This window comes from Catharus ustulatus, chromosome 1, assembly GCF_009819885.2.
Source record: "Catharus ustulatus isolate bCatUst1 chromosome 1, bCatUst1.pri.v2, whole genome shotgun sequence".
Lineage (NCBI taxonomy): Eukaryota > Metazoa > Chordata > Aves > Passeriformes > Turdidae > Catharus > Catharus ustulatus.
The window spans coordinates 112,712,564-112,733,210 of NC_046221.1; the positions used below are offsets into that span (position 1 = coordinate 112,712,564).

Here is a 20,647-nt window from a genome sequence, read left to right on the forward strand (position 1 = left end):
TTGTCACTTTCTTATAAGTTACAGGTGAGACATTTTTGTCCCGTGTGTCCCTGGTCCACACTAGCGTATTTTGGCAAACTTTCATGCAGTTCCAGGTCTGTCCTTTGCTCAGGAGAAGCAGGGGAAAGGAGGGTAGCAAGGTCACCAGCAAATGCACACCTGCCTAATGAACTGCAGCCAAAATCAAACCAAGTTTCAAGACTCTGTCTGCTGGAATGGAGACGTGTCCTGTAGCAGCCAGGCTGAGCACGATGTGCCTGAGATCCTGCCAGTAAGAAGGAAGGAAGGCTGCTCTGTCCAATAATTTTTTTTCTTTCATTTTTGTTTTGTTGCCTAGTTGGCAGGGTTGCTGGAATGTAATTTAAATAACTGAAACTCCAGCTGTTGCAATGAACTTCTTTGAATTATGTGCCCAAGAAGAGAAAGATGGTATCTTGAGTTCAGATCAAGTGCTCGGGTATACTGAAATCACATAAGTGCATGTAAATTAAACTCTTGTGTTTAATACTCCCCATTGTTTTTTTCTCATTCAACCTTTCTTTGAGGTTGTTCCCTGATCAGAGCTGAAACTGCTGTAACAGCAACTGTTTCCTGTGTACTTCCAGCCTAATCATTGTGAATGTAATTTAGATCTAAAGACTATGTTTCAAGCCCATTATAAAGCTATTTAGGGAAGCTTGCCCTGTTGTAACATATATGTCAGAACTCAGGTATGCGTTTGTCAGGGAAGATGCTCTGATGTGGTGGTGACTGCAGCTGCCAGAGCATAGATTGATTTCCCAGGGTATGGATTTTTGCAGATAGTGACATGATGTTCTTTGTCGTCACTGCAGAAACTGGCAGCGTTGCCTGTAGCTAGCACGGGCTGATGTCTATCTGCTGCAGCAAACCACCTGAATCAGACAGAGCCCTGGCATATTGTAGTTTGTATTAAAGTCAGCCAAACCATCTTTTCTAACAGAGCTGGAGGAAAATCGTGTTATAACATGACCCCAGCTGTAGTTAACCAACTCATGTTTGTGAGTGTTTAGTCTCTCTGAATTGTCAAGAGTTAATCCCCAGCCTGGTTGGCATCAGCTGTTCTGAATCAGAAGAGCTAATGTTATCAATGTCTTCTGGAAACTGCATCATATTCTAGGCTTTCTGGAGGAGGAGGATGAGGGCTATTGCTAGATGCAGATGCTGAAATTACTGCTATTGATGAAGAAATATTCAATTCAGTGAACATCTATGTTTCATATTTGAAAGGCACAGGATGTTATATTGGTATCACATGAGATTGATGAAGTATTTTCCAAACTGTTAATAACTGTGGTAGATGTTGAATAAATTCTGCTGGACATCTTGAACTCACCAAGCTTGCAAGACTGCACACAGCAAGGGTGTGAGAGCTCTTCTGTTACTTCTCTATAAAAAGCAGACAAGTATGATTGCTCCAGTTACTTTACACTAGTTAGTCTGACAGCAGTGATAAACATAACAATGGCACTTATATAGGAATCTGTTAGTTCTTAAAAGATGGGGATGTGCTTCATGTTGGGCAGTGTGGATTGTGGAAATAACAAAAGATTTGTCACATGCTTTTGATGGTAACATATGCTTAGTTGATAAGGTAACATTTGCCCCATACCCTTTATTTTAAACAGGAGTCCAACATCATGTCAGCAACTCACAGACTGGCTACTGAAGTAGCCATGGTGGGTGTAACTGCTATTCAATGAAAATGTAATTTTTCTACAAAGATCTGTAGCTGGCACAGTTTAGCATTTTCACTTATTATCTCCACCTAGTGATTGGAATAAGAAGTGAATGGGACACTCAAAAGATCCCTTAATAACTAATTTCAGCAGTTCAGCACTAATCTTAGTAGACTGTAAAATGTGTTTTCTTGGAGATAAAAATAACTTGTGGGGCAAGCCAAGATATGAAATCAAAAGACAATTAATTTTCCTGAAGTTTATTCATCATTATTGTACAAAGAGCTTAAGAGACTCTCAAAGGGCATCTCTGGATTGTGGCTTTAGTTGTGTACTGGAAATTGGGCAGTAACTTCTTGAAATGAAGATACAATGGCATTCTATAAAGGGAAGCTTAAAGGGAACAGTCTGTTGCATTTTCCACAAGTACATATTGTTTAGAAAACTCTGATTCAGAATGTATTATAACAGCATGAAAAAAAATGAAAAATTATAAAATTCTAATACCAAACTTATAGCCAAGTAACAGAGCTTTTTTTTATGGATTCATTTATACCAGGCTATGTGCATATGCAGATATTTCATGGTGTTTTAGAAGAATTGAGGATAATTTTTTGTTGCTCCTAATCCTGTTCTAAGAATCTTTATTTCACAAATTTTCTGCAGATTTCCTGCAGATACCACTCTAGAAGTAATAGAGGTAATTTCACCAAAGTGTCAATAAGTTAATAAAGATTTACTGTAATTGCTGTATTGAGATTTCTGAAATTTTAGTTTGTAACATAAAAGTTAGTGTGTAAGAGTATAAGTGTTTAATTTAATTGCTTTAACTGCTTGGGGAATAATTAATACATAAATAATTATGGTATATAAAGGAACAAAATTTGCGCTTACTTTTAGTCAAGATTTTAGTTCAGAATCTCCATTAACAACCACACAGATCATCAATGCGTAAGATGTTTGTCTGAGACCATGTTTTTGATTGCTTGTGTTTCAGGGCCAATTTTGTGATTACTGCAATGCTGCTGATCCCAGCAAAGCTCACCTGATAACCAATGCCATTGATGGCACTGAGCGCTGGTGGCAAAGTCCCCCTCTTTCCATGGGCTTGAAGTACAATGAAGTCAATGTCACCTTAGACCTGGGGCAGGTAAGTGCTTGAGCTATGGGGTGAGGTGTGATAATTTCTTGTATTTGTGCATATGCTTTGCAGTTGGGAGAGACTTTTGAGCTGATGATTTTTACTTCCTGACATCACAGCTTTTTTTGGTTTATGTTCTGTACTTTTTTTACCAAGCTGACTGTGTACTGTTGTCTTTGTAAGGAAGGCAGGAGGCTCCCTTCAAATGACAGATGTAAACCCCCTCCCTCTGAATTATTATAATTTTGAAATTAAGGGCCTCTCAGGCAAAGATATGGGAGTAGGAATAGCAGTTTTTTACTAGGAAAATTAAAATAAAAAAACAGTAATACAAAACATCAAAACACTGACAGAGTTTCAGAATACAACTTGACACCCCATCAGTCAGTCAGGGTGTTGGTAGCAGTCCCATTAGATGGTGGCTGCAGTCCTCCTGCAGTGACAGATGTGGCTCAATTGAAGCAGTGCTCCTGTGGAAGGGTGCAGTTTTCCTCCAAAGGTCCAGTGATGATGTAGAAGGATCTGGTTTTCTCTGGAATCCAGTGGAAAAAGGTTGCCTTAGTGTTTCAAATCGCCATTTTATCTAAGTAGGAAAGGCTTGGCTCCTTTCCCCATGGGGGAGAATCTCCCAATGGGATGATGTAATTTTATAAGTCATTCAGTGGGACTTCATGACCCATTAACAGAACATATCTTCCTGGAGGAAGGATGGGTTGTGAAAAGAACACTGCCCCTCCTGGTTTTAACATATTGTCCATTAACAGAAGATATCTCCCATGGAGATAAGGATCACTGCCCCACCTGGTTTCAACAGATGGCGATAGAATAGATACTTTTGGTCACATCCTGTATTCCAACCCAAGACAACAGTATCAAGTGATTATTTTCCTTCAGGAATTTTTATGATGGGGGTTCTTGCCACTGGGATCACGCAGATGGTGTACTTTCTTGCACAGACCCTGTAACTCATTAATTTTCAGTGACTTGGAAGGATCTCTTACTTGAAGCTCAAACTCAGCCTTCTGTTTAATATTCTCCTTTTCCATGAGGTTAGAGAGAGAGAAGCTTCATGATCTCTGTGCATGCATGCATTTTGAGGATAATGTTTGGAGTCTGCTTTTGCCTCGGGGGTCCTTCTGGTTTCTCTGTTATCCAGTAAGATCTTCAAGATAGACAGAAAAGTACTGATAAGGTGGTCTAAAAGGGAAGGGACAGCAAAATCAGTGTAATATGAATTAGTAATGAGACAGTAACAGGAACACCCATTTTTCCCCTGCAAGTGATAGGGAAGTAGTTAAGAGTAAACCTCTGTATCTGTTTTTAAACTGGATTCTAAGCTGCCATAATTGGGTGCTGATCCAGTGAAATTAGTTACACTGTGCAAATTTACACCACATGAAAACACACGTTTATAAAAATATGTGTGAGCCTGCAAAATATATGTATTCACGTGCATATATACTTTGGACTGCAGTAATTATTTTTTGATTGATTATATAGGACAAGATTTTTTGAGTTAGTTGACAGCAAGGTGGGGGATAATTAAGAAATAATTTCTCTGTGAGACTTAGCTGCCATTTTGCTGGGGATTCAGGTGCAACTTATTTTGTCTTGTTTTACATTGTGTTTTAATATTCTTGTTCCTCCCATGACTGGAATGGCTCTCATTTTGAGGATATCTTCATTCATTGTTCCAGTAGAGCTGCAGCGCAGAAAGGCCATACCAAACTTGTTTTCCTGGTGTGCAGTTTTTACCTTCTTTGGAGGACCTACTGACAGACACTTTACTTTTTATGTGCTGAGTAAACTTCTGAGAAACCTCTTTCCTTGAGAGGAGGGATATGAACTAAGTGCCCTCTTTTCCTGGCACTCCTTGGACACCAGCAGTTATGTGCTAAGATTTCTGTAGCTGTTAAAGGGTTTCTTAGAGTAAGGTTGTGTGTTTCGCATTACTCTGGTACTACTTGGAAAGATGACTCTGAATCCTCTTTCTTGGAAATGAATCCAAGACAAAGGCGAAAATTACTCCTGTGATGTCCTGTGTTCAGGAATGAATCATTTTAGCTGGTGGATGGATGAGGATTTGGTAAGATTAATATGATTTTTTTTCCCTACTTTGCAGACATTATCTCATATCTGCTTTCATCCAGATAAACCTTAACCCCAAGATTTGTTTGAAGTTGAGAGTCACTTTTGACATTTTACTTAGTACTTTCACTCCCAAATTCATACAGTAGCACACAGTATTAATAATGAAGACCGATAAGTACTGTGACAGAGTATGTCTACTCAAGTGAACACGTAAGCACTGAGACCACAATTCACCTTACCCTATTTCATGGTCCTAAGTATTAAGAGCTTGGTGTGTCTTAATGATCCAGACTTTCTTAGTAATTGACAGAGACAATTTTTCAGAGTGCAATACCCCATCAGCTGAGCTGAGATGAAGAATTTGGGTTTTAAGGAAAAATAAATCTTCTTAAAGTTAGATATGTATCTAAATACAGAACCACATACTGTAATATTGAAAAGGTAACAGGGATGTAGTTTTCCTCACTAATTATGTGTTTTGTTTTGTTGTTTTATTTCTTTATTCTGCACTTTATTCTGCAAAAAAAAGGATACGTTTTTGGGTGTGCAGAACATGACAAAGAGTAAGGTACAAATGCGTGCAGGGAAGCAATGACTGAGTGTAAGCTACCCATCAAGAATCCACAATTAGAGGAAGCAGGACATAGTGCAAAGTCAAAAGCTTTTAATTTTCTTCATTCCTGCCATTATATCTTTATGACTGAGAGCAGGGTCCCAGCGGACTCTCTTACCATGGTCTCATGACAATATTTAATTTAATAGCTGCACCACGATGGAAGTTTTAGTGCTCAGTACAATGGTGTTGGAATAGAATACCCACCTGGTGCTGTTTCTGTTTCACATGGTCTTGGGTGATCTTGAAAGTCAAAATGCCTTCCAGATGTTAAATCTGCTTGCAAGAAGAATGCTTATTTTGCTGCATTTCATTATATGAGAAAAAGCAAAAACCTTAAAGCAAAACCCCTGCTTTACTTCCCTTTCTGACTTTCTGTACTATAGTTACATTTCTAATCAATGACAGTCTTTCTGAATAACAATTATAATGTTGATCCCTGAGGCAGCCTCTCCATTCTGTTAACATACCTGCTTACACTGTGGCTGTTCCTGACTTGTTTGAAATATTTGGATCAAATGAAATCTCAGTTATTTCTCTAATTGGTTATGGTTTTCCCAATGTAGTTTTCAATGTATTTTAAACTTCTGAATCCTGTCTGACTGAATTTCATTGCCCTTCCCCTGACCCTTTGGATTGCCTAATTTCAGCAGGTGTGTCCTCATCTTTGGCTTGCTTAATGCCCAACAGATATTTCTGTAACACTCCTCCAGGTATTTTTCTGAACTCTCTCTTCAGAAGAAAGTTCGGGATAGCATGATAGCATATGATGAAAAAGAAATGTCCAGCTACAAAAAGTAGTTCAATGAAGTAGAGCCCATATATTTTATTGTTGCTTTGAGTTGTTTATTTTTTTATTTTTGCTGTGTTTTTGACAATAATATAGTGCTGAAGGACTCAAACTCAGTGAAGTCTTGTGCACTAATATGTTGAATAGTTTTTATGTAGAGATATTAATAGTCACTGTTGTAAATTAGAAGTACACAGTGGAATGCAATGTCCAAATTAGTACTTTTATTAGGGAGGGAGGGCAACTCAACCATAAATTTAAGCTAAGTGGTGTGGCCTGTGGAGGACTTCATGCTTTTATGTTTTATACCAGTTAGAGTGTATAAACATTTTGTAAATTGCTTCACAGTTTGGCAAGTCTTCTGAGTTGCTTTTATATGGCAGATATCTAATTTTTATATTTGGTAGCAATCCTTTGATTTACAAACAATATTTGTTGTTTGGAATATTATTCAGCTTTGGCTAATTGTTGATAACTAAAACCAATTGTTCTTAACTTACAAAAGATTGACATGCTAACTTAAAATGTTCCCAAAGTTACAGTTAATTAAAGTGTTATTCTGAAAAATATGAAGTGTCCTGTGCTCACTTCTTCCGTAGGGAGAAATTCTGAAGGCAGTGGGAAATTTATCACAAACTTTATTGAACTGGGCTCCCAAAAATAGTCATTGCACTCATTGTGCTTGGCTTTTGAAGACTTTGTATTATCGCTGACCCTGAAATCAGACCCAGCTCTAGCATGAAGTTGCATAACCTCTATAATAACACTGGGAAATCCTACAGATCAGGGCATGAGAATCACTGCACGAGGCTTCTGCGGTTCTGCAGAGCTGTACCTGCAGTGAGACCAAGCCCTTCCTCTGGAACCCCTTCCAGCTCTGAATCCACAGCAGCACCAACCCTGCTCTGCTGTTTTGGTTCACAGTGGGGAGAAAAGAGGCTTTTAAGTCTGGGGAAGGTGTAATATTGTCCCTACAGTACCCAAAAATGGGGATGCTAACAGCATCTCTTTATATTAGAGAACTCTGGTTCTGAGTATTTCAGTGTGCACAGGAAGCTGATTTGGGATCATGCTGCAGAAGAGTATGCTTTGAAGTTAGTTGTGATTTTTGGTTCATACCCCACAGGAAGGTGCATCTAGTTGTGAACTCTAGAGTAACACAACTTCATCTGATGAAATAACAGCTGCCTGATAGAATCTCTTAAAAGTTGTATCATGTAATACATGTTTCGTTTATTCCTAGGTCACACTACAAGCAACTCATTCAGAGTTGAGCTACCAGCCTTGATAAGGAAAATACCTTAAAACACATTCTTTCTTGCTCATATGTTTCCCTTTAAGTTGTAGTCAATGTCTCATGGGTTTTTAAGCTTTAATTAAAGATCTTTTCGATGGATCAGCATTTTTTTCTTGTGTTTGCATTAGTAGTTACACGTCATTGGTTTTAAAATGCGTTTCTGATACTAATTTGATATTAATCTGAAAATATACAGGAGAAAACCTCACAAGTCTTATTCTCCTTTGCTTTTCTGACTTTTTTCTCTGGCTCCTGTTCAGCATCCCTTTAGGAAGGTCTTGGTTCCCACTCCTTGATCTCACTTCCCTCTTTCATGTCTGTACTGCTTCCCCCATCTTCATTTCCATGCTCATTCCTACATGGTACTTTAATTTTGTGATATGTTGTTCTGAATACCTCCATTTCAACCCAATGTAGTACAAGCAGAACCTCTGCTGGTTGCCTCTAATCCTGTGCACTTCCCTGGGTTTCCTCCCAGTGCTGACAGTCCAACTGTGCTCCTTCTGCTTTGGACTGCAGCCCTCATAAGGAGACATTTATCTTCTGGACAACTGAGGGCTGAATTGTACAAATCATTTCCCAAATCTCAATAGCTTCAGTGTTCTGTGAAGAAATAGGCCATGTATAAGAAATAATTATGAGCATTAAGTTGGTCTTTGTCCAAATCCTAATGGAAAAATGGCTGCACAAGAACTTTCAGGAAAATAACCAAGACTCATTGATGTAGCTGCCTGCAGCCTTGACAAAAAGGCCAAAGACTGGTTGAATGTGGAGAATGGACTATGCTTTCATCTCTGGACATGGTTCTTCCTTCTAGAGTACTGCCCATGCTATGTAGGGAGAGCCTCTCCCTTCTGGTCCTGCCATCAACTGAGACAGAGAACAGATGTGTCTGTGAGGCCTGTTCACAGGCACTGACTTACCTAACTAAAGATGTTTTTCTGCATCGTCTGGGTAAAGGAAAGCATGATGTGAATACAGCGTGGCCAGGGATAACTGAACAACATTGAAAATCCTATGCTTGTTCCTGGCTTCTGCACCCCAGACTGGGAAGCTGGAACACAAGGAACGACTTCAGCATGCTGTGCAGTGGGAGGATGCCTCTGCAGCCACTGTCACTACAGTGCAATGTAGTCATTGCTGTGTATATGTGTACTCAGTTGAGCTGGATGGAACCCATTCAGGAGGTCTGATGCCTCCCATGTAGCACCCACACAGGATTTTCTCTTCACTTCTGCTACAGCTATTTTTCCACATACCTAGAAGAGTAGCTGGCAACTCCAGAAATGCCGGCTCAGCTCTCTCTAATTTGCATCTTTTTGTATTACTGTTTATGTTACAAAATGCATTGTTGGAAATTGATGAATACTGACTGTCAGGAGTGCTTCACACAGTACCTGGATCTTCCAGGGTGCCTAAAATCCTACTGAGATGTTTGAATAAAAGGACTGCTTCCCTCTTTGCAGCATCAAGAAATCAAAGCATTTAATTTTAGTCAGATTTTTGTTTCTTTTGAACAGATTGGTGCTTTTGTAACTTGGTCTTTGAGAGGAAACAGTGCTCAAGACCTTAAGGCTTCATTACACCAAGAAATCAATGGGCATGCACACGCCAACCCTATGCAGTCAGTGGCACTAAGGTGTGTTCTGGAGCAGATGCTAAGCACAGTTCACACTCCTTGAATCCCTCTCCTGCATCAGTCTCCGTTTGAAAAGTTTATCTTGTGCACTGAATCATATCAGATCTCTGTCTCATCTGAGCAATCTGCAACACCAACCACATTATTCAAAATAATGAAAGAAACCTACAACAACCATACCGCGTTGAGGGAAGTTTTGGTGCTGAAGCTCTATCTGCCAATAACCATCTGAGGAAATTCCACCCTGCTGGAAACAGATTCAAATTACATGAAGAAAGATTGCTGTGGTATCTTTTTGAATGCATCTAAAGATCTACAGAATGCCTCAGAAAGAAGGTCTACCTGGATTAAGTTGGGTTCTTTCTCCTGCCACATTCTAGGACTTTTTAATGAGCTAAAAAGGAAGAACAATCTTTTTCTATAGAAGCAGCACACAAAACATTATGATTCTTTGGAACATAAGGTGTTTTTTCTTTTGTGCTAGTTTATGTCCAGCACTCATCTAACAAGTCATTTCAATGTTTTAGTATTCTGGTTTGAGTTTATGGTGCCAGGAATGGAGGAAAATGTGCTGTACCTTTATATATGCATATCTAACTTTTATCCATTTGTTAATGCTTTCTAGGATTCAAAAAAAATATTGGAAATTTCTCTATGTAAAGGGTTGTTTAAACTTTTAAGGAGAAAATAGAGAAAACATTTACAACTAATATTATTGAGAATTTTAGCATTGTCATGAGAATGCAGTGGGTAACAGGAAGTTTTCTTTCTGTTGGTTTAAAATAAGTAGTGTGCATGCTGTTAGAGATCATGAATACTGTATCATTAACAATGATGGTACAGCATAGGTCTCAATCAATTTAAATGACCTCTTTTAATACCTTCTTAAGTTCACCTCAGAGCTGTTATAGAAATCTCTCTCTTGGTAATGTAATGTTAGTGAATAACACTGGATTTTAATTTTCATTCTCAAATGAGGTGGGCATTTTTTTTCATTCTGCTCAATGATTTTTAAAAACTTTTTCGGGGTTTTTGTGAACTTTTAAGGTCATCAGCTGCTAGCACATTTTAAGTCTGGACAAACCTGAGTGAATAGGGAAAAGGTCATATCAGTGTGGAACTTATCAAATTCCAGCTGTTGATAATCAGTCAGGTTTGACCTATGATGATGGATTGAAGCAGGATATGATATTGGACTCTTACAGTAATACATCCTTTTTCATGCATTTGTTTCCATTACTGGAAACAAAATACTGTTTCCACTTTCAAATTCAGTTCTTTATTCATACAAGAAAATGGTCAGAATTTTGATTCAGTTGTATTTTTGGGATTTTTTGTGATTTTTTTTACTATTATATAATTATATCATAATGCTTACTTAGAGTTTTAACATTTCTTTTGAGAGATTTTTTTATGAAACAAATTTGGCTTAAAAGCAGCCAAATAAACATTTTTTCAAAAATTAATGCAGTTTCTTTTTTTCCTCAGAACTAAATGGCTGAAAGAAAACATTGCTTTGAGTTTAGTTTGCCTTCTTTTCAGAGTAGGTCTTAGGTCAGGATCAAGATTTAAAGTAGTGAAATGCCAGCTTAGAATATGTGATTAAAATTGGCTTTAATGGTTGCTTTTCTAGGTCTTATGTCAGCAAGGTTACTCTTTTATCTTCAGATGGGATTTATTTGCTAAGCCAAGATTATTTTTCTTCTGTTGTTGTCTCATCAGATCTGAAGAGAGACTGTTCATCAGCTTGGTCAGTGTTTAATCTTAGTGGAAGTTTAGATGTTCAAGTGCCATTCTGCATCCTTGATCCAGGCCAAAACAATCACAGGCACTCATGTGAAGTCAGGAGCAGGACAGATGATAGGCTTGGTGATTATGTTTTGGTGATATGTTGTCATTAACTAACACTAATTTAATTTTTATCAGACCTTTCCCTTTCTGAATGTGCCAGTACAAATCTGAGCAGTATTTCAAACTGAGAGATGTAAGAACAGTGCCTGCCAGTAGAAGGTTTTTGTATACAACAGTACCGTGAAGTTGCCATACTTTTTGGTTTTTCCCTTCCGTTTTTTATTTGCATGGAAATATGCAAGGAGTGGTGCTGGGTGGCAGTTCTTCAAGCATTGGCAGACTTGCAGAGTTCCTGATATAGTATACATTTTTAGGAGCAGGTATGTAATTGTTGTAATCACTCCACATTGTGACTACAAGCAGTGGAGGCCTGGAAAAGGCAGGACATTGTCTACATGCTCCCTTTATTTCCTTTTGAGCTTTCTAAACCACTTGTCTTAGATAAATCTGGATCAGTCAACACATGGAGTGTTATCAGTACTTGCTAACATGCATGTCAAGATGGGACTTCCAGAGATCTTAAGACACAGGGGAAGGAAGACAATAAATATAATGTTGCCTGCCAGTGCAAACCTGATTTGAACAGGTAAATTCCCTTGAGAGATTCAGCTGACAGAAAGCGAGAACACGAACCACTCTTTTATTTTATTTTAAGGAGTTTCAGAACTGTTATGCTTTCCTAGAAGGACACTAATCTTTGCACTGAGTAGCCATACCAGATGACATGTAATGTCTGTATGGCCAATATCTCTACTCTGAAACTTGGCAGTGAAGTAGCAGAAGTTACTCAGACATAGTATCAGAAACTCAGAGTAAATCTTGCCACGGTCCCCAAAGTATTCACCTATTTCTGACAACGGCTAAAATCACAACTTCTGTCAGCAATTTGAGGGCATTACTACACCTGTGCAGTCACAGAGCATAGGTTTGGGTTTTGCCGTGGCTCTGTCAGCAAAGTGGCTGCCACTTACTGTGCTCAGTATGGTTGTCTAGGAAGTAATTTTTCCTATGCATATAATATCTGTTTCCTGAAGTACCTAATTTAGTATCTAGGAGGTGAAGCTGATGCTTGTCAGGCTGTGTTAAATACAGGGTAAATTTCAGCACTAACAGAAAAGTTGAGTTATTTTCCTCCCAGTTCTCTCTGCACTGACCTAAGTCAACAACATTCAGCAAAGTGAAAGTTTCTGAAATAGGTTGCAAGGTAGTATACCTGCTGCAGTGGTGCCTTGGTGTGTGTGTGGAACAGGGACTTGCCCTGGAGAGTAGTTGTACATACTGCATTAAATTAATGCACAATAAAAAAAAAAATCAGTTTTTTTAAATTTTGAGATGTGAGGTATAGCATGCAAACATACTCTATGAAGCCCCTGAGTTCCTCCCATTTTTCCATGAGGTTTTACTCTCTACTGCGGATACACATACAGATATTCAGAAGCTGATGTCCGAAATAGATGTGAGGATGGAGGCTGCACATAGCCATGGGGTTGTTGTACAGAGCTGGTTAGGGGCAAGTATTTCCAGGTTTCTGTTTCACTGCATTATTCACCATTTGAGTCTTCCTCTTGGTGGTCCCTGTTGGTGTGACAGCTATTGAATTGTTCCTGGCTGACAGCTGAATGGGCCAGGCATGCCAGAAGATGCTGTTCCCAGTTCATGGTTGAGAGCTTGTATGCACTTGCGGTTTGGAGTCTAATAAACTTTGCAAAGTATTAGCTTCAGAGTTATGACATTTGTGAGGTATGAGCAGAGATAAACTGCTTGGGTGTATTTGATGTGGGGGCTCTGACAGCAGCTTTTGACAAGCTGCTGACTGCAGTGTCCCCCATCAAAGTCAGAATCTCCTGCCAGCAAATGATTCTCAGTTGAGGTTGTTGAGGGGGAAATTCCAGTGCAGCTTCACTTGACTACTGAGTGTACCTCAGTATTGGTTCACTTTTATTGACAGCTCCATCCATGCCATGGTTTAATTTCCAAATGGCCTTTAGAATCAATCTGTAAAGATAATTTTTATTGATGTTATGGTTTTTTTGACTGTGGACTATCCCAAGGGCTTACAGTAAGTCTTCCTGTCTTGTAAGATCCATTTCTTCTCTAGTGTTTGAGAGTCCTCTGTGTGATATACAATGAGCACGTAAAGAAGCCAGATGAAACTTTTGGCCTTGGGAACCTTGAGCTGATGGGGCTTTTTGAGCTATTTCAGACACTGAATGAGCTATCAATACAAAAGTCTCTCCTGTGCTGTTTGAAACCCACAAACTCTGGGGTGGCTTCCTTCCAATACTTGTAAGGTCTGTCAAATACCAAATTTGTCTGGAAATAATCTTAACGCGAGGGAGCGGGTGGCTGGGATTATTATCAACCAAAGGACTCCCAGTGTAAAGGGTATCTGCATTTTCTCTTACATGATTTTGATATTCCTTAGCTACAAGCACAATTACATGATTGGAATGCATCACAAATGTACCAGGGTGCTGCAAAAGCAACTTGGTTGAGTGATGTAACTTTTCCAGGTTGAGTACTTTACCCTTAACACCCCCAAGCAGTCAGATGCACAGCAGACCTGTTCTGAAATGCAGGAGAGGGCATTTAACACAGTCCACTTGCAGATGTCTTAATGTTCTTGAACACATTGCCAGGTGAAGTAGCCAGCTGAGAATGTGACCTCTTATTTTAATGGGAATGAAACTGCAGAGTGTACCTTTTCCCTGTACACTAAACAAAAAGTGTTTATTTGCGTTAGTTTCATTATTGCTGTGCTTTTATAGAGTTCAAAAAAAGTTCCTGACAAGATCTGTGTATATTCTGTTACCAGCTATTCCATGTTGCCTATATCCTTATCAAGTTCGCAAATTCTCCTCGTCCAGATCTCTGGGTCTTGGAAAGATCAGTGGACTTTGGAAAAACTTACATTCCCTGGCAATATTTTGCTTGTAAGTATCAATCCTTGTGTCACTGGTCTTTTAGGGATAGGTTTCTTTAATAATTTCCTCAGTATAAGCAAAATCAAACCATGGGGCTTGCTGAAGATTTCACCTGCAGAGAAGGCAATGAATGTTAAATATGTTTTTTTTTTCTAATTTAGCCACAATAAATTAGTGATGGGAATGTATGAATATGGTATTTTGAAAATGTAACTCAACACATGAATATTTTTCACTTTCTTAGAAATTTCTGATTTGCTTTGTTTCTCTTGTTTCTTGAACTTCAGTGTCCTTCATCCCTTGGGATCCTGGAGTTTCTTGCAAAAAATCAAAACTAAATACAAATGCAAATCTTAGAGTATCTATGTAGTTTTTTTTTCTGGTGATGACATTAGGAATACTGTGCCAATTCTTGTCAGACACCACTGAATTGCTTAGGAAGAGAGGTTATTGTTTTGGGGAATGTCTGTTACTCTGTCCTGAGTGACACAATCACTGTTATTACTCTGTTACGGGGAGAATTTACCTGAAAGCACAGGGGATACCTCTCTGTTAATTTAAATTCGAAAAATAGAGCCTATTTCATATAAAATTAATTTTGTTCTTGTTTGACTAGACTCGAAAGCAGATTGCTTGGAGCGCTTTGGAAAGGAAGCAAATGTTCCCGTGAGGGGGGACAGCGATGTCCTGTGCACCACCGAGTACTCTCGCATTCTGCCCCTTGAAAATGGAGAGGTGGGTGCTTTCAGGAAAGACGTGTAATGCTGGAAGCAAACATCATTGGTTTCAGAAGTTTTTTGGAAGTAGTTTTTTAGCTAAGACTGCTTGAATCTCTGTCATAAGCTAAACCTCAGTGAGATTTTGGGAGCATGACCTGACTCCTAATTCTCACCATTCCCTATGGGGGTAGGGGCTGCTCAGGGAAATCTGTGTTGATATTTATCATAATTTGTGTACTTCCCTATAGTCATGTGCATTTGAAGGTGTTGTCTGCATCTTCTGTATACTTCCAATGTGCATGGCAATACTTGGTGCACCAGAAATGCTCATGTGAGTAAAGGCTGTAGAAACAGATATTTACCATTCAAGAATAAGTAGCTGTCAGAAAAAAAAAAAGAGAAAGCTACATGTTTATAATATAATAAAAGTATTTGGAAAACACTACTTTGATTTTAGCCATTGTTCCTTGCTAAGTAGAACTGTGGCTTGTATTACTTCTATGAATGTTAAACTCCTGGATGTATTGATGGCTCCTCCTGGCATTCTGCTCTAATGCCTGATGTTATGAGAATTCAGATCTGAACCCCTCAAGAGTTAGCCAGAGTTTTGAGCGGATGGATCTAGGGTTTCATATTAAAATAGAATTTATTTGTTAAAACATCTGTAAAATTTTCCTAATCAGATATTGTAAATAATAATTTCCACAGAAGAACAATGCTGGTGCCATTCCCTATTACATGCTCTATGACTTTTCCTGAAAGAATTGTGTTGCAGTTGGAACAATCATCATACCCTTGTTACATGCTTCAGAGTATAGGAGACATTTGAAAATAGAAATCTGTTATCTGAGTGGTTATAAATAAATAAAAGTCTTTTACTAAGCTCTGTATGTACAAACTAGGTTGTTCATTCAACAGAGATTCATGATTGCTGAGCTGGCAGTTCTTTCTTTAAAAAGTAAAATTGTGTTGGATGCCTTGTTTTGGAAGTCAGACAAACCTGCTTTCACGTGGGGGGATTTTCTAAAGCAACACTGTGTACTTTCTTCCAGAAGACCATTAATATGCTTGCAGGCACTGGACCTGCTAACAATAATATTTTCCAGGAATGTTTATGCCTTGACCCAAAAATAAATGTGCTTTGGGAAAGAGCCAAAATCTGATGTTTTTAATCAAGCTAAACTTCCATTGACACTGTAAACTGTTCAAACAACTACTTGCAACTATTCCTATTGTTTTTTCCTATTAAAATGTACTTTTTGCATGCTATACCTACTGTTTTCAAAACACAGGGCACTTTTTTTCTTTTTCTGATGCGTCATATGGATAATGAGAATACAGGAGGCTCCAAGACTAACAACACTGTTTTTCCCAATATCCTGATTTCAGTATGAAATGCCTAGTTGTTATTGCAAATATGTTCAAAAACAATAGTAAGATTTTTTGATTCTTTTATTAAGTCTGCTCTATGCTGCTATTGGCACTTGCAGCCAATCTATTTTAACAAGTGTACTTGCTTCTTTGTTAGATTGTAGTATCTTTGGTAAATGGCCGCCCAGGAGCAAAAAACTTCACTTATTCCCCTGGTCTTCAAGAATTCACAAAAGCGACAAACATCCGTCTCCGTTTTCTCAGAACTAATACTCTTCTTGGACACTTGATATCCAAGGCTCAGCGGGACCCCACTGTAACTCGTAGAGTAAGTACTGTTGTCACTGAGGTGCAAATACTCAACAAACATACCCAGCATGTTAGGGACCAAAAAATGGTCTGACTGTTTTAAGTTTGCAACAACCTGACAATGAAATTTGCATTGCCCACCTTGAAATTCTCATATTTTTCTCCAGGTTTGTTTGAGGCATGAAGATAACTGGGCCAGCATGGATTTATGGAGGGGCAGTAATGATCAATTATTTTGTAACACACCATTCTTATTCTCTGGTTTCTAATATGGAAGGAAGCTCAGTGCATAATGGGAGCTATAAAGAGCCAAAGCAAAATTATTCTAAACTACCTTATGGAGAACTGAGGAACTAAATATCTTCAACTTTATTTGTCACTACTTTCTGATATTTATTCACAAAAGGTTTTCAGAAAATAACACCTCTGAAGGAGCAGAAATCAAAGGCTGTGCTTGAAAATTGCTATCTTTCCACAAATCATTTGAGATGCCTGGGTGTTTTCAGTGCATTTTGGGCTATCCAAGAGCTTGAAGGCCAAAGTTCCACTCCCATTCAGGGGAAAGGGATATAAGGAAATACAGGGAACACCACACATAAATTCATATACTTACAGAGATTTCAGACTTCATATTGTATTGCTATTTTTAAGCTTTTCATTTAAAATGAAGATTCGGTAACAATTGGAGGAAGCCCTGGGGTGAGGCACCACACAAATGTGTGTGAGGGTTTCTGCACTGCAAAACATAAAGCTATTCTAGTTTTTGACAGCACTCCCATCAAGTGCCCTTACTGCCTTAAGTGAATTTTAAGACATTGCTCATAGGTAGATGTAAATACAGTTTGCAGTTTACTTGGCAAGCAGCACAGCTGTAGTGTGAGGAACTTCTGGTGTTATCCTGGCCATGGAATAGATAATGAAATCTCAAGTGTTTTACTAAATTCCTAAAGGAGAGTGCAAATTTTTTATCATAGACACCTTCCAAGTCTAGCACATGTGATGTTGATATTTCTGACACGATGCAAGCAAGGCAAGACCTATACATGCTTCTTGTGCTTGTTCCACAGTATTACTACAGCATAAAGGACATCAGTATTGGTGGTCGATGTGTTTGCCATGGCCATGCTGAGGAATGTAATCCAAAGAGTGCTGAGAGCCAGCATCGGTGAGTAAATGGAGCCTGGCATTTATCTGAGAAAAACAATACAGGAGTGCTTTCAAATGACCTTTTCTTATTACAGAATTATGTAGTTGTGCAGGGATTTTTTTTCTTTTTTAAAAAAATAGAACCTGCTAATGGCTGGCAAGGAAACATGTCAAGAGTGATTGTATGTGAAATACAATAACAGAAAATCTTTAGTTAGATTTTTCATTTTAATTGAAATACAAGTTTGGCCGATTGAGTATTTTCTTAGAAACCCAGAGTTCTTTGTGGAAAACATTAATTGATATCACCTTCTTACAATCAGGAATTAGAAATCCTACTCAGGAACAAAATCAGTCAACTTAATGGAAATATTGCTCACTGTAAATGAGCTCATGCAAGATCCAATGGCTTTAGATCATTACTGTAAAGAAACTGAATGGACTATTCCCTTTCCCTGTCAAGTTTCTGTGACCTCTACATTGGTTTCACATGGAGTTAGATCAGGCTTCTTGGCTCGCCTGCTACAGGAAAGTAACTACGAATAATCAGCCTGTCTCAAACAGGTTTATTTTATAAAACTGCTTTAAACCAGCTGTTGCTGTTATCCATGGCAGTATTAAAACAAGCTATTATTAGGATGATGCAATATTTTCAGCTGTGTTTTAATGAAGAGTAAGTGGGGGAGGTGGGTGCCTCCATTCCATATCTGTGCTAGAGAAAAATAGGTAAAGAAGGTAAGAAATCTATGCAAATAGGGTGATTATACTGGAAAGGTTTATCCCCTGTGCTATTAGACTAGAGTGTTGTAAAAACCCTGAGTCCCAAGGCCTTTGTTCCTCCTGGGATTCAGTTAATATGCAGGATGGTAAGACCTAGCTCATAATTAGAGCCTGGCTGTTAAGTAGGCTGTTCAGCGAAATAAATCAAAAGCCTTCTTACATTTTGTTGATGGATAGTGTGCACTATCTTAAAAATAATAAGATCAAGTTATGATCTCAGTTTATTAAAAGCACTGATAATATTATTGTAAACAAAGTGTAATGGAAAAATTATGAAGGCGTGCATTTAAAGGTGATAAATGTTTTGATTACTATCAGCCAACAAACTTGAGCCTTGGAATGAAGTTAAAACAAGATACATCCTAAATGATTGTATATCAGCTTGATTTAATAATCTACCATAGTTTCATAACCTGATCTGTTGAATCCAATTATAAATATTTTCTATAAGTAATGTGTTCTAATAAACTCATAATCACATGATTAAAATAATCAATCTTGAAGAATTTTAGGAAAGTTCCAAAATGTTCTAGTATTACTGATTGACTTCTCTACAGATGAGGTTTATGTCCTATCATTTTCATACAATATATGTCTTGCAGTAAAATGAAGAAAAAACGAATTATTTTTTTATTTTAAAAACTTAAGAAATAAATGTTAAGCCGAGGTTTATTAAGAGGCTTTCATTTCTATAGGTTTCAGTGTGAATGTCAGCATAACACTTGTGGGGAAACCTGTGATCACTGCTGCCCTGGATATAATCAGAAACAGTGGCAACCTGCAACAGCTGGGAGCACAAACATATGTGAACGTGAGTAGCCAAAAAGAGGGTGGCTTAAAAGAGATACTGGCAAGAGGGTGGGAATTAACTGCAGCACACATGTTCATGGAACATAATCAGCATGATTTAACACCTTTTTTTTCTGTATGGAGAAAAAACTTTCCATACAGAAATAAAGAATCAAAAATGCAGTGAATATTATTTATGTTCTTCTTTCTTATTAAACAGTGAAAGTAATAGTTTGTGTGAGAATATGATGTGAGAAAAGTGGAAGACTTTTTGTAGAACATTGAGTCAACATTCCCCCCCAGTCATAGCTGTCTGCTGACAGACTGTGGATCTCCAAGCAGAGCAGAGACCGTAAGCATCTTGTACAACTCCAAAATGTTCCTTCCCATCACCTGGCCTCTTGGTGCTCAGATTGCAGAGACGTTGCTCGAGGCTGCCATTGTACACAGGTGCTTGAGCTGCCCTCCCTTCTCAGGCTGAGAGCTGCCCTTCACTGACGGTGTGCAGTGGCACAAAGGTGTTTGTGGTGGGCAATCCTGGTGATTCCACACTTGTATTCCATTCTTCCCATCCTTGTGTTTGGGTGTTTGGAGCATGTTAGCCCTACAGACTGAGTAGTCAAGCTGGAGAAGCCCATTCATTTCCCTTTTCTCCCACTTTCCCTGTGTTTCATTCTTAAAGAAAGCCACAGCACGGACCCCCCTTTGGTGGTGGGTTTGTACTGTCACATACGTGTGTTTTGCATTCCCCCTGGTAGAAGCCGTGTGGTGTGGTACACAGCATTCCAATCTCTGTGCACAACCATTTCCTTTGTGTCTGGCCCAATCTATTTTTCTCATCTGCCTTTCCCAAGAGCAGCATAGCCAGTGGGTACAAACTCTTAACAGGAGAACCTTATTTGGAAGCCAAAGAGATGTACCTATATAATTACTCTGAGGAATAAAGAGATGACTTGCATAATTAAAACTGCAGTACTAAGTCTTGGTGGGGGAAGGAGGTTGTGTGTGATTAAATGTTTGATAGGAGATAGGCATGTTGGGACACAGTTTTTGAACAATATTAGAAACCTCATTTAAATCCCCCTCTTCAAAATGAAAACATTTTTGCCAGAAGAGAGACAAAGAGCATAAATAATGTCATGTTTTTTAAAGTATGAGTGTATAGAAGATCATCTACAAGATTGTGAGCCAAAATCACTTCGTTTCTAACTACCTCTGAAAAAATATCCTTTTTAGTATGGATTGCTCCTAGCGGTTTGAGGTGATTTGTTGAGAGCATTTGCCAGGTGCAGGGCTCTTTAGCTGGCAGCCATCAGCGAAGGAATTAAAACAACTTTATTCAGTTTTCCATAAGTCTGCGGTTCCTTGAGAGAAACTGATTGAAAGTAGTTGGTGGAAGCTTGTAGGGATCAGCTCAACGTTTTGCTGTGAGCTTCCCAGGACGTATGGATCAGCAAACGGCCCAAAGTAGTGAAAAAGTGCTTGATGAA

At 38.6% G+C, this 20,647-nt stretch overlaps 1 protein-coding gene across 1 annotated transcript in view; it reads left to right on the plus strand.

The window, feature by feature from the left end:
• The first annotated feature begins 2,710 nt into the window (after positions 1-2,710).
• LAMA3 (laminin subunit alpha 3) overlaps positions 2,711-20,647 on the plus strand; it is a 105,387-nt gene continuing 87,450 nt past the window's right edge. Inside the window, exons 1-6 of the mRNA XM_033070660.1 lie at positions 2,711-2,847; positions 13,935-14,052; positions 14,660-14,778; positions 16,291-16,461; positions 17,510-17,607; positions 19,064-19,179. Of these exons, the coding sequence (XP_032926551.1) occupies positions 2,800-2,847; positions 13,935-14,052; positions 14,660-14,778; positions 16,291-16,461; positions 17,510-17,607; positions 19,064-19,179 (670 nt within the window). The 5' untranslated portion in view covers positions 2,711-2,799. The remainder of the gene's footprint in view (positions 2,848-13,934; positions 14,053-14,659; positions 14,779-16,290; positions 16,462-17,509; positions 17,608-19,063; positions 19,180-20,647) is intronic.